At 37.5% G+C, this 15,264-nt stretch overlaps 1 protein-coding gene across 2 annotated transcripts in view; it reads right to left on the bottom strand.

Moving 5' to 3' along the window:
* Positions 1–15,264, bottom strand: part of UBAC2 (UBA domain containing 2) — a 243,675-nt gene that overhangs the window by 13,579 nt on the left and 214,832 nt on the right. For both annotated transcript variants that reach the window (XM_090258506.1, XM_090258508.1), the window contains one exon: positions 4,387–4,509. In XM_090258506.1, the coding sequence (XP_090114632.1) occupies positions 4,387–4,509 (123 nt within the window). The remainder of the gene's footprint in view (positions 1–4,386; positions 4,510–15,264) is intronic.

Below are 15,264 nucleotides of genomic sequence, written 5' to 3'. Positions count from 1 at the left end.
ACCAATAATCTAAATCTGTATAACCTTTAAATAGACAATTCTTTTTCTTTTCACCAAACTCTGGTATTGAGAATTATGCTTCTGGTGGCGGGCAATTGGGCTCCTCATAACTGAAAAGCCCATGGGTTTTGTTACAAAAGGTCATTTTCTACCCTGACTGGTCTAGCTCAGAGGGTTGGACATCATCTTGCAGACCTTAAAGGTCGCTGGTTTGATTCCCGGTCATGGCTCATGCCTGGGTTGTGGGCCAGGTCCCCGGTTGGGGGTGTGCGAGAGTCAACCAATCAATGTTTCTCTCCCTCTCGATCTCCGTCCCTTCCCCTCTCTCTGAAGATAAATAAATAAAATCTTTAAAATTAAACAAAAAGTTTTAAAAGGTCATTTTCTAAGCCCAGGGAGGAGTCAAGAGAGACCGACTTAGTAAGCCCCACCCCCTTTTAAAAGATTTTATTTATTTATGTTTAGAGAGAGGAAAGGGTAGGAGAAAGAGAGGGAGAGAAACACTGATGTTCAGAAACGCAGTTGTTCATGTGGAAACTAATACAATAATTAATAAATAATAATACAAAGAATAAACTCTGTGTTCTATGTATCCACAACTATAAACCTACTTTTGCACCACTCTGTATATATATATATATATATATATATATATATATATATATATATATATATATATATATATGTATGTGTATAACTAAGTATAAAAATATACTTTTTTAAAAGATAGTAGACACTTGAGCACATTTGATTATTAAAAAAAGTTTATTGGGTGGTGCTTGAGTTTTGCATATTCTTAAAAGTGCCTGGAATAGCATCTGCAAGGGGTGATGAGCATGTAAAGGGGCTGGGTCTGGTAACTGAAAAATAGTAGAAGTGGACTGTGAAGAACTAAAAATCCAGAGACTTAACAACAGCAAAAGTAAAAAGGGGACAAAAAATTTCTGTAGCTGTATGTTAGGCATTTACTAAATTTAATAAGGGATGCACATTCTTTCTTAGAATATATTTTTGCTTTCAAAATAGATGTACTACATTTCCTATCTTAAACATATCAGACTAAAATTCCAGATGTGTTTATTTACATCAGAAGAAAAATCAAATAATTATTTCTATTTTTATTTTTTTGGTTAGAAAATTACAGGTTTCTTAATATATTAAAATTACATAACTTTGATATTAAATAAAGAAAATATGTCACACTTAGTTGAAAAATTAAGCATAAAAAGGTTTTGTTACTTCGAGCTATCTTAATGTAGCTAACAAATTCTATTTTAGATAATGTGTAGCCTCAACAAACTAACTCAGAGATTATACATTAATTATAAATTCCCAAATGTTATTATAAATGTGTTAAAGGCAAAAACAGAATCTTTTTTTATCTTCAAGTCTCTCTAGCACCTATCACAAGAACTATCAAGCATCTACAGAATAAACAATGCCAGGGAGGACTCTATCTTTTCACGCAATGGCAGTCTATAATAGCCATTTTCAGGATAATCAAGAAACAAAAAAACAAGATTTAGAAAATCAATGAATAAGGAAGCATATGTTAAAAACAACCTTTCATGTAGTTACATCTTTTCATAACAGAGAAAGGAAGAAGTAAATGCTGTTTGAAACTGATATTGACAACATGTTAACCTCATGTTTGTCATTCTGGGAGATCAAGGAAAATGATTCACTAAAGAACTTTAAAGACTTCAATTCCACATATTCTCCTGCTATCACTTTGTGATGTGATGCTTTTTTTTTCTTTTTCTTTTACAAAGTGCCAAAACTAAGAACTATTTCATCTTTAAATACCTCATACCATTAACAGCTGCTCTGTGAAGAGTGGGACGTGAGGGTCTATGAAGTAAACAGAACTCTATTTCTTTTTACCTGAATTTAAGAGCATTAGCTTACTTTTTAACCTGTTAGATAAATATCTTACAAATGCTGAGTTACTGGACTTTATTTTCTTGTTGTGGTGATAACGTTTTTATAGAAGTTCTCCAATAGAGGTGGACAAGAACTATGAACTACAGCTCCTTAATCTACCTCTCAATCCTAAAGAGTTGCTGAAATGACTAGTCTGAACGGAGAAGCTGCAAGGGCAAGGAGGTGGATCAATTCATCAGGCACAGTAAATTGGTTTCTTTCAAAAGCATTCATCGTGGTCTAATCCAGGGTGGCTTGGGTCCAAATGCCATTTTACTCTGGAGACAGAAATGGAGGAGGTGATAGACTGGATGGTATGACCATTATGAAATGCTGACCTTGATTTGCTTTCACAAGAAAGCATTGTATGTGAAAGTGTTATTACTGTAATGCTCTAAATTTACATGTTTCTAGACTTTTTAAAACTCTAATTTGAAATCATTTAAAACTTACAGAAAATTTCAATAATAGGACCAAAACTCCCTGATTACTCTTCATCCAGACTTAGCAAATGTTATTTTGCTATAGTTGCTTTCTCTCTTTCTCTCTCTCTGTCTATAAACACATCACACTTGTGTTTCCTGAGCCATTTGAGATTAAGTTGCATACATCATGTCCCTTGATAGTACCTCAGTGTCTTTTATTTTCTAAGAATGAGGATATTCTTTTTCCTAACCAGTCAGTACAGATATCATATTCTAGAAACTTAACATTAATAGAAAACTATTAAGTTATCTACAGTCCAATTTCATTAACTGACTCTACAATATCCTTTCACCCAATCCCCCCCCCAAAATTTTCCAGCACAGAATCCATTCCAAGATCATATATGACATTTAGTTAGCATGCCTCCCTAGTCTCCTTCAATCTGGAACAGTTTGTGAGATCTGTGTTATTGAAGAATACAGGTCTGGTATTTATGGAATGTCTGTTAGATTGGTATTGTCTGCTTTTCCTTTATGAATAAAGTTATGCATTTTTTATTGTAACTCATGACTGATGTGTCCTTTTCAGGGTATGCCCACAATGCTCTTTGTTCCATTATTGATGTTAATTCTGATGAGTTGGTTAAGCTGGTATGCAATTTTTCTCCTGTACAGTTACTGTTTTCTTTGTAATTAACAAGTAACTTGTGGGATGAGATTTTGAGATTATATACATGGCCTGTTCTTCATATATTGATGATTCTTCCCTGAATAGATTTTAATTCTGATAGCTGCAAAACTGTGATTTTTCCAACACTATCATTCTTTCTATATTTATTACTTTACATTTCACTGAAAGAAAAAGCATTTTTCTAATCCTTCTGGATGTGTTTATATAAATATTTATTTATCTATTAATATCAGTATAAACTCATGGATTTTGCCTTCCCTACCCTCAAATGGATTCTATTATAGTACTGTCCTTATTTATTTTGATGCTCAAATCTGATGTCTCAGGTCCGGCCATTAGGATCTCCTCAAGCTGACTCCAGTATCACTGTGAGGTGGCCCTTCTGTTATGGAGCACTTCCTTAATTCTATGCATAAGGTGGTCCAGGCCATATTGTACCTTCTTTACACTGGGCCTGGGACCCAACATTTGTCTAAAGAGACTGTTACTATTAGTGGGCAAAAGTATTTAGAAACTATATCTGGGCTCTGAGTGTGCTCAGTGCTCCTGGGATGTCACTACTACTGATTCCTTTCAGTAGGAAGAGCTAAGATAATGTACGTACACACATAAACATTAAATCATAAATTTATGCTGATATCTCTAATTCCACTCCAACTCCACAAGGTTCTTCCTTGCCTTCCCTTGTTCTGTAGATTTATTTTCCTTCTTCAACAGTAAGATCAACCTATTTCCTCATAATTTCAGAATTGGTGTACATATGCCACTATGAGAAATAAACCTAAGAATAGTTTTAAGTTTTCTTTGCAGTTCTTTTTTTCTTTAGACAGAGGGCATATTATTTTCAAAAGTTATGAAAATTAATTTATCCTCCCTCCCCTTATGATTAAGTTATTTATTTAAAATACAGCTGGATCATTCTTTTCTGTTTCATTTTTTACTGTTGTCTCTATGAACTTGCTATTTGAATATATAAAACATTAACTTGATTCCTAAAATCAAAACCACACAGAAGGGATACTCAGAAAAGCACCACTCCCTCCCCATCCATCTCTCTTCTTCTCTCCCTCCCTTTGTAGGGAACCAGTATCTATAGTTTATCATATATATGAAGTATTATAGATTTAAAAATAAATGATCACAATGTATTTGTTTTCAAATCATGCTGTTTTCAAACTCATAAGACCCATAGTAGCCAATCAACTGTCATCACTGCTACTGGTGACTGTTTAACTGCTATCAAAAAACTTTGTATTTGTACACTCAATTTCTTTCAAGTCTTTTTCACCAAAACTGCTTGAAGTTTGAAGTACTGGTTTAAGATACCTATTAGGTGTTATTGATTACCTGCTCCTCAGAAACATCTAGAGGAGGGGATGCTTGTTGTTCAGACTGCTGACCATCCTGATAGTTTATATTTTGTTGCTGCCGTAAAGGAGGGAAAAGACGATTCCAATTGATCATTCCTCCCTAAAAAGAGATCAATATACAATGGTCAGACGCAGAAGGAAGAGAACTATCATAATGCTTGGGAGACTGTTCTCTTGCCATGCTGTCATATCTACAGACTGAGAAATAAAATGTCATACTCATCTGTTGTATGCAAGCAATCCAAATCCTAAAGTATTGCACCATCCTTCAATCAATGGGATAAAATCGGTAGGATGCAGTAGGGGCATAGAAAGAAAAGAAGGTAATGAGTTCCGTCAAAGTTATTTGTGCAGTTTGGCCCTCTGACTTGGTCTCATCTGCTGTCTCATCTCCACTGATTGCGGAGTTCAGGGACTTTCTGGGTGTGACAGAAAAGAAGGTGTGGAGAGCTCGCAACCAGAAGCTGGAGCTTCCTTTAGCAGTTCTTTAAAATGCTCCACCTCCCCATCTTTCTTCTCCCACTCCTCTTCCTTTTATTAAGTAAATTGTGAGCATGCTCAGTGGAGAAAGACTGCAGGTGGAGATAAAACCCAGGTTGAGGGACAGGATGGAGAATGTGAAGGTAAACCTTAGACACAGGGACAAGAGGTTCAAAAGTAAGGATCAGAGCTGTCCTCCTGAGTGGTTCTGTGGATAATTTAATATGATGGCAATGTAATCTCTTGCTCATTCTGTTATCAATGAAAAGAAAACCATTATGTGAAGAAATATATGCACTACATGATGCTTTTTAAAAAATCCACATTTTTAGCTAAATGCCAATATTTTAATTTCTCAATTTAAATCTCTATTTCTAGATTAAGAAAAACTGCAGACTAAGACAAACCTGAAATTATTTCTACTATAAATGCCTAACAAGGCTAGGTAGAGACCTGAAGGTACCAGATACAAGCTCTGGAAAACTGCAGCAGTAGGCAAGCAGGCTACCAAGGACAGGGGTGTAAGAGTGAGCATATCCTGCTAACCTAGAACCTCTTGGGTTGTACTACCTATTTGGGTCTGAAAGAGGTAGTGACATTGTACCTACTTACAGGCACAACCCTCACATGCAGCCTGTGAAAGAGAGGATGAGAAAAACAAACCAAAAGGCTGATCTTCAGGGACAGAGCAGGAATCATGGTCTGCCTGTGACTTGACAGATGAATTTGGGGTTCAAGTTACACTACACATGTGTTCTATGAACCCATAAAATCTGATTCTGAAATGAAGATGATTATAAGGAGTCAAACAGAAGCAAATATAAAATTACTCTAGAGAGACACCTTCTTACTGTGGAATTAAATGTGATTTACAGATAAAACTCCACTGGAGAAAGACTCAGAATCTAAAACCCATAAGGAAAAACACCCATCTCAAGCAAGAGTCAATGTGCACAATAAACAGGAGGATCAGACCCCAAGAACTTAAATTTAGAACAATCTGAAAACTATAAAATCGAAAGTTTAAAAGTGATTAAGATACAAAAGTGTCAGAACATGGCAGCAGCGGGACTGCCTGCCTGGACTTTTGATGTATGCAAATGAACTGTATGCAAATTAACCTGGACCTAGTCTCTCCCATAGGGAATAAAAATGGACTTTGAAGAAATGTCGAGGGACCTAGAACCACATATTGACTGTCCTGGTGGGGGAAAAGCAGAGAGATCTAAATAACCTGTCAAATGTGTTGATGGGTAAACTCACCCTAACCAAAATGTATGTTCGGAAAGGTGTGGAGATGGCACCTGCACGTGCAAGACAGGAGACTCCAACTGGCCCTTGAGGTGGACTGGGAGTCTCCTTCCCTTCCCTTGCTCCTATGGGCCCTCAAGTTGGTCTGGGAGTTTCCTCTTCCCTCCAGCCCCCTCCCCCTCTTTCCTCAATAAACCTGATGTAAAATCCTAGACTGTTCTCTGGGTGATTTCCCAGAGCAAGGCTACCTGACAAAAAGAAAGACTTAAAAATACATTATAAACATATTTTTTTTTAATTTGGGGAAATTAAAAATATAGTATGCAAAAAGTTTCTGGAGAAATACTTGCAGAAATAAATCCAAATATATTAGTGATCACAAATATACATGGACAAAAAACTCCAGCTCAAAGGCTGAGATTCTCAGTTTTAAAATCTATCCCCAAACAGACAAACCTAAAATATAAAGGCATAGACACGTTGATATAAAGAGATGGAAAAAGAAATTCCAGAGAAGTACAAACTGAGGCTAGCTGATGTCACTATATTCATGTCAAAAAAATAAGACCTCAAGGGGAAAAAAGGCATTTTAGGGATAGAATACATTGATATTATTTCTCTAGAATATAACAGCATCAAAACATAGAAAACAGACTTTTGGCCAGGATAGAAGCGTGGACGGACGCACTGGGTCTCCCTCCACAGCTAGCAGGGAGTGCAGCTGCTTCAGGACTGGACACAACCAGGGGTTCCAGGGAATTGGGCTGCATGGGAATCCAGCAAACAAAGATGTGGAGAGGAGATGCTCATCCAGACAGGTGGGAGGGGCAGGGCTGGGGCACAGAGGATGCTGTGTGGTGGCAGCATCAGCAAAGGTGGCAGCGGCAGGCCAGCAGAAGCACAGTCATACGTTTTAAAAGGTCAGGAGGGACACCTGGGGAGTGTTCCCAGCTCCTCACCGGACCTCGAGGCTCATGGTCCCAACACCAGGGAAGGTCAGGCCTCATTGCTTCTGACTGTGCAGACCAGTGGGGGTTGGGGTGAAGGCAGAGACTGCCAGTCTCAGCAGAGTCCACTTGTTTAAAGGGCCCCCACAGTCCTGGAGTGCACGTGGACCCACCCACTCTGGAAACAATGGCTGGGGCGGCAGCTGGAGGGGCGCAGGTCCAGTGTGGAGGTGGGGGAGGTGCCTTGAAGGGGATCGAGTGCTGGGCAGATGGCATTGTTCCCTCTCGGACCCCTCCCCCACATACAGAGCCACAACGTGGTAAAACAGGTCGCCCTGTAATGACAAATCCCTAAGGCTTCATCCCTTACAACGTAACAGGATCGACAGCTCTACCTGGGACGTGGAGGCAAACAAACACAGGAACCTGTCAGAATGAGGAAACAGAGAAGTATGGCCAAAAAGGGGAAATGGATCAAGGACCCAGTGAGAGAACTAAGCGATTAGGAGATAGCCAACCTAACAGATGAGGAGATAGACAACCTAACAGACGCAGAATTCAAAACACTGGTGATAAAGATGCTCACAAGCTTGACAGATGTGCTTGAATATGGAAATGCATAAGAGAAAATGAGTGAAGGCTATGCTAAGTGAAACGAGGGAAAATCCACACAAAACCAATGGTGAAGGGCAGGAAACCGGGGTTCAAATCAATAATTTGGAACATAAGGAAGAAAAAAACAGTTAACCAGTGCAGAACGAGGAAGAAAGAATTGAAAAAAAATGAGAAAAACTTCCCAAATTTTGTGAAGGAGGTGGACATACAGGTCCGGGAAGCACGGAGGGTCCTGGGCAAGCTGGACCCAGAGGGGACCACACCAGGATGCATCATAATTGAGATGCCAAAAGTGAAAGATAAAGACAGAGTCCTGGGGGCAGCAAGAGAGAGGCAGAGAGTTGCCTACAGGGAGAGCCTATAGGACTATTAGCTGATTTCTCAGAGGACACTTTGCAGACAGGAAGGGACTGGCAAGCAGTATTCAATGTGATGAAAGGCAACCTGCAACCAGGATTACTCTATCCAGCAAAGCTATTATTTGGAATGGAAGGGCAGATGAAGTGCTTTCCAGACAAGGTGAAGCTACAGGAGTTCATCATCACCAAGCCATTATTACATGAAATGTCAAAGGGACTTACTTAAGAAAAAGATCAAAACTATGAACACTAAAATGACAACAAACTCACAACTATTAACAACTGAATCTAAAAAATAAAAACAAAATCCAACTAAGCAAACCAGAATAGGAACAGAATCATAGGTATGGGGATCATTTGGAGGGTTATCAGTTGAGACGGTGGAGGGGAAGAAATGGGGAAATGGTGTAGGGACTAAGAAGCATAATCGGTTGGTACAAAATAGACAGGGGGATGTTAAGAATAATATAGGAAAGGGTGAAGCCAAAGAACTTATATGTACGACCCATGGACATGAACTAAGAGGGGTGGGATTGCTTGGGGGGAGGGGGATACTGAGAAGAGGGGAGCAAAGGAGAAAAAACTGGGACTACTGTAACAACATAATCAATAAAATATACTTAATAAAAAAATATAGAAAACAAAAACTAACAGAATTACAAGAGAACTGGAAACATCTATACATATATTTAACCTTTACCATATCTTGCTAGATCAAGCAGATAAATAATCATAATACAGATTATAAATAAGTTTGTCAAAGTGGATATCTATAACCTGCACTCAATATTTAGAAAATATAATTCTTTTCCATTATACATAAAACATTTATAAAACGTGACTATGTACTAAGTCCCACATGAAATGTCCACAAATACAACATAAATATCAGACTATATTGTCTGATCACAATGCAATTAAATTATAAATCACTATCAAAATTATAACATGCAAAATAAAAATTCACAGAATTGGAAATAAAAATGGAGAAAATCATAATGGAAATTAGGAAATATCTAAAAGTTAACAAAATTGAGACTATTAACTCTCAAAGCTTGTAGGATATAATTAAATAGTTGCTATAATTTGAAAATATTGAACTTAAAGAGAGAAAATGAAGACTGGATATTAAAAAACTAAGTACACTCAATTGAAGAAATTAGAAAAAGTAAAAAGCCAAAGAATATTGAAAGCAAATATTAATATTAATGAAGTGGAAAACAAAGACACAATAGAGGGCATCAATAAAACCCAATGTTCATTGTTTAAAATGTCAAATGAGACTTCCAATAAAGATAGCAATGTGAGTAAATGCAGTACTCGAATCCTCCCACAACCACATCAAAATTACAACTAAACTACAGAATAACCGTCATTGAGAACCATCTGAAATCTAGCTCAACAGAAGTCCTACAACTAGGGATTTAAAGAAGAAACCACACTGAGACTGGTAGGAGGGGCAGAGATGAGGAACAGACAGATCCCATACCCATTTGTGGCTGTTGAAAATCAGGAGGGATATCTCGTGTGCGGAAGTACTCGCTGAGGAATGAGGTGTCCCAGTACCATACTAGACTGCCAGGGTTTCAGTGCCAGGAAGAGAAGTCACCAAACCTTTGGCTGTGAAAACCAGCGGGGATTATGACTGATTGAGACAAAGGCTTCTGGAGTCCAAGGGAGTTCCTCTTAAAGGGCCTGCTGACTTTTTGGACTTGCTCCCTCTGAGTTCCAGTGCTGGGACAGAAGCTTGAAAGACACCAGGGACATACAGGGAGGAAATTAATCATCCAGCATCAGGGTGCGAGCTGGAGGGGAAGCTTTCTCCTGAACAAAAGTGCTGGCAGAGGCCATTGTTCCTTTTCTGAGACCCTTCCCCTATGGACTCTGGAGGCAGGCACCATATCTGAGTCTCCATTAACCTGACTCACACAGTTTACCTCACTCTGGTGATTCCCTGAGATCGTGTCCCACCCAATTTGTGGGCCTACCCAAGCTATTTCCAGTGGCTTTTCCAGTCGCTTCTGCTGTGGACTTTCCTAAAATTTCTCAAAGGTTCATAAACTGCAAACAAGCAGCACTTGGCCTTGATGTGTCCCATACCTCTTATTAAATAGCCCCAGGCCCAGCACTAGTGACAGCTGGCTTTTGTTCACAGCTTGGCCTCTCCTGGGCACCTCCAAGCTCAGCACAAGTAGAAACCATCTGCAGATTGCTCCATACCTTATGCCTGTGGCCCCAGGCAGTGGCTGACCTTGTACCTCCTGGGAAGCCTCAGAGCTAGTGCATTCAGTGGACAGCTTCAGACCTTTCCAGATTACAACCCTACCACCTTCACAAACAACATGCTCAAGGGGAAGTCCTGCTCCATAGGGTCAGCTCCTGTGCAGAAGATCTTCTGCTTTAGTCACAGCCAGTCCTCACAGCTGATTGGCTTGGGGGTCAATCCCTCCCAGTGATGCCAAAAGCAATCAAGGTTCAACTATAACAGGACAGTGCACACAGCTCACACAGAGGTGTACCTGGAGCACCTAGCTCAGGTGACTAGGGAGGCTGTGCAATAGGGCCCTACAGGACACCTACTAACAAGTCTGGGAGACATAGCTGTTCTAATTAATAAGTAGGAACAACTTAGGGAAGCAGCCAAAATATGGAGACAAAGAAACAGGTCCCAAATGAAGAACAGGAGAAATCTCCAGCAAAAGAACTAAATGAAATGGAGGCCAACAAACTATCAGATACCGTGTTCAAAATAATGGTTATAAGGATGCTCAAGAAACTTAGTGAGAACTTCAACAGCATGAAAGAGGACACAGAAAACATAAAAAAAGAACCATTAACTGAAATAAAGAATAATTTACATGGGACCAACAGTAAAGTAGATGAAGCCCAGAATCAAATCAGTGATTTGGAAAATAAGGAAGCAAAAAACACCCAATCATAACAGCAAAAAGGAAAAGGAATACAAAAATATGAATATAGTATAAGGAGCCTCTGAGACAACTTTGAGCATACCAACATTCACATCATGGAGGTGTCAAAAGGAGAAGAGAGCAAGAAATTGAAAACTTATTTGAAAAAATGACAGAAAATTTCCCTTCCTCTTAAAGGAAATGAACATCCAAGTCCAGGAAGCACAGAGTCCCAAACAAGATGAACCCAAAGAGGCCCATACCCAGACACATCATAATTAAAATGCTAAAGGTTAAAGACAAAGAGACAATTTTTTTCTCATTTTTTTATTGTTGTTCTATTACAGTTGTCCCATTTTTCTCCCATTCAAAGAGACAATCTTAAAAGCAGAAAGAAAAATCAGTTAGTTACCTACAAGGGAATTCCCCTAAGACTGTCAGCTGATTTCTCAACAGAAACTTTGCAGGCCAGGAGGGAGTGGCAAGAAATATTCAGTGATGAAAAGCAAGGACCTACAACCAAAATTACTCTATCCAGCAAAGCTATCCTTTCAAATCAAAGGACAAATAAAGAGCTTTCTAGACAAGAAAAATACTAAAGGAGTTCATTACCACCAAACTAGTATAATATGAAATGTTAAAAGGGTCTTCTTTAAGAAAAAGAAGAAAAAAAAGATAGAAAATATGAACAATAAAATGGCAATAAATACATATTTATCAACAATTGAATCTAAAAAACAAAATAAACTAACAAGCAGAACAGAAAAAGACTCATAGATACAGAGAATACTCCCATGGTTGCCAGATGAGAAGGGCATTGGGGGAATAGGTGAAAAAGGTGAAGGGATTAAGATGTACAAATTGGCTGTTACAAACAGTCATGGGGATGTGGAGTGCAGCACAGGGAATACACTTAATGGTATTCTGCTACCTACGTGTGGTGTCAGATGGAAGCAAGATTTATTGGGATGATCACTTGGTAGGTTGTGTGGTGTCTGGTCATTGGGGTATACACCTGAAATTAGTATAATATTATATGTCAACTGTAACTAAAAACTAAAAAAATGACTATAAAACAAGTCAAATGAAATGGATAAATCTGGCAATCTTTTTTTTTTTTTTTTAAATCTGGCAATCTTGATGAAAAGACAAAGCAGCACAAATAATATTAGGAATAACATAAGGGTTACAAAATTTAAAAGAATAAGAATACATTATTCATACCAATTAACTTTGATAAACAGAATTTCCTAGAATAATATAGCTTATGAAAATTTATTCAAGAAGAAATAGAAATTGTTAATCATTTTTGAAAACCATTCAGGAATATCTAGGAAAGCTGAACACATGTGTATGCCTCAGCAATTCCATTTCTAGACAACAGAAATGCAAGCACATGTTCACCAAATGCATAGGCTAGAGTGTTCTCAGCAGCACGAATGTAACAATCAAAGACTAAAACCTACCCAAATATCCACTAAGCAGAATGAATAAAGTACAGTCATATAATATCAGCAGCAGTTAAAATGAACAAACTACAATAATATACAACTATATGGATGAATCTCTTAAATATAATGTTGAATAAAACAAATAAAACACAAAAAGTACATATATATGTTATTTTAAATAATGTTTACTCTTCTGCATGTATGTTATATTTCAATAAAAAGTTACAAAAGAAATAGAAATCCTGAGTAGACAGACTTCTAGCCCTTAATGTAATTGAAATAGTATTTAAAAAGCTACTCACCAAAAATCTACAGGTGAAGCCTATGAAACCTATAATGAGTTGCTATCTTATATAAATTGTTCTAGAGAACAGAAAAAGAAGAAAAGCTATTCAACTAATTTTTTGAGACCAGTATGATTTTCCCCCCCAAATGAGACCAGGCCTAATTATGAGAAAGAAAATTATAGAATAATTTATTTTTCACTTATTAATACATGCAATAACCCAAAATAAGATATTAGTAAGCTCACTCTAACAGTGTTCAAAAATAATCAACTTATCTGGTATGATGTACTATATTAGACTTTATCTCAGGAACCTTAGAAAATGTAATATTGTAATTCACACAACAGATTAAAGGAAAAAGAAAACTGAACACGCAGTCAACAGATATAAACACAACTTGACAAAACTTAGTACCCATTCATGAAGAAACGACAATGCTTGTTACTACCCCTTGCCTTCAACACAAGACATAAGATAATAAGGCCCAAGTCAACTAAACATGAAAGAAAATGCAGAGGGAGGGGAAGGGAGAGATAAAACTCTCATTTTTCATACATGATAACTGTCTACCTAGAAATTGAGAGCTAAGAAGAGAGTACAAAATTGAAAAGTATCAATAACTTTCCTTTACTGTGATCACTTAGAAAATGTAAATATAAAAAATTACTATTTACAAACAGAAATAAAAACTATTAGGTACTTAGGAATTAAAAAAAAAAGATCTCTATAGAGAAAATAGTAAACTTGATTGAAGGATATCAGAAGACCTAAGTGAGTGGAAAGACTCTCAGCACATTCCTGCCTGGGAGGGCCTGATAACTATAATCTGTTCGCACACTGCCAATTCTAGTCTATAGCAGAGACTAGACTGCAGGTTGACTCTCAATATCTATATTTCCTTTTCTTTAAAAATAGGGCTTTTTGGGGTGACACATGCCTACTACATTTCTCAGCTTCCTGCTGTGTGGACTCAGTTCTGACAATGGTATGGAAGCAATAAGGGCAAGTGGGACTCTATGAGAGAACTTAAAGGCAGGGGTGCACCATTTCTCATCCCATCCTCCTCCTTCCTGGAATTGAGGCAGCTAGCCTCAGCAGTAGGGTGAAGCTTCAGGCTGAGGACAAAGCAGCAGCCAGAGAAAAGGAGCCTGGTGCCCGGTAACTTCATGCCACAGCCCTACCAGCCTGGGGCTGTCAATGTATGTACTTCTTCACCTGAGAGACACACTTCTACCTCGTTTAAGATTTGTTGTTTTGTGTTTTATGTTATACAGAGATAAGCCTATTCCTAAGTGCTATCTACTCAAAATTCAAATGTGTGTGTATGTTTTGGTGGAGTAGACAACTAGAGGTTGGAGGTCAAAACTAGACATGAGTATTCTGAAGAAGTATAAGAACGGAGGATTTTTATCTACCATTTATTGGGACTCACTGTTAAACTGTAGTAATTAAAGTAGAATGGTATTAGCACATGACAGGCAAACAGTGCAAAAAAACAACAACAAGATAGTCAGAGAATCAAAAGTAAACATGGCACTCGGTATACAATAAAGGAGGCGTTATAAGTCAGCAGGAAAAGAACAGACTATTTAATGAACAGTACTCAGAAAACTCACTATAGATATGGAAAAAGATAAAATTAGACCTTTACTTCATGCCATATACAAAAATGTTTATTTAAAAATATACTCCACAGATTAAAGATTTAAATATGGAAAGGTAAATTGTTAAAAATTTTCAGAAGAAATAAGATAGTATTCTTTATCTTACTGGGATAAGAATGAATTTCTAAATAAAAATATTATGCTGAGCGAAATAAGTCAGCCAGAAAAAGCTAAGCACCATGACTTCACTCATATGTGGGATATAAATCTGAAACTCATAGACACAGACAACAGTATGGTAGTTACCAGAGGGAAGTGGGTGGAGAGGTAGAAAAGGGTAAAGGGGGCCAAATATATGGTCCAGAGGATGGCTGGACTTTGGCTGGTGAGCATTCAATGCAATATACATATCATGTATCATAGAAACGTACACTTGAAACCTATGTGATCCTTTTAACCAATGTCTCCCCAGTAAATTTAATAAAAAGAAGAAAAAGTACATTAAAAGTCATAAAGAAGATAGCTAAAAATTATTACAAGAACTTTTTATGACTAAAAATATAAAGTTGGTCCTGGCAGAGTAACTCAGTGAGTTGAAATGTCTTCCCATACAGCAAAAGGCTGTGGGTTCAATCTCTAGTCAGGGCACATATGTTGGTTGCAGGTTCAATCCCTGGTCGGGGCACAATTGATGTTTCTTTCTCCTGCTTCCTCTCTCTCTAAAATCAATATACATATCCTCGTGTGAGGTTTAAATAAAAAAAGTTGGAAGACAAAGTACCAATTAAGAGAAAATGTTTGCAACATATAACTGACAAAGAGTAGTATCTAGAATATATAAAGAACGTCTACAAATCAATGAGAAAAAAATAAATGATTCAAGAGAAAAATGGATAATGTATATGAATAGGTAGTTTCATATATTAAATACATTAGAAGAGGAACCATGAGT

This window comes from Furipterus horrens, unplaced genomic scaffold, assembly GCF_987537825.1.
Source record: "Furipterus horrens unplaced genomic scaffold, mFurHor1.1.pri manual_scaffold_12, whole genome shotgun sequence".
Classification (NCBI taxonomy): Eukaryota; Metazoa; Chordata; class Mammalia; order Chiroptera; family Furipteridae; genus Furipterus; species Furipterus horrens.
Note: the sequence above shows the minus strand (reverse complement) of the source record. Positions and strands in the feature narration are given on the sequence as shown.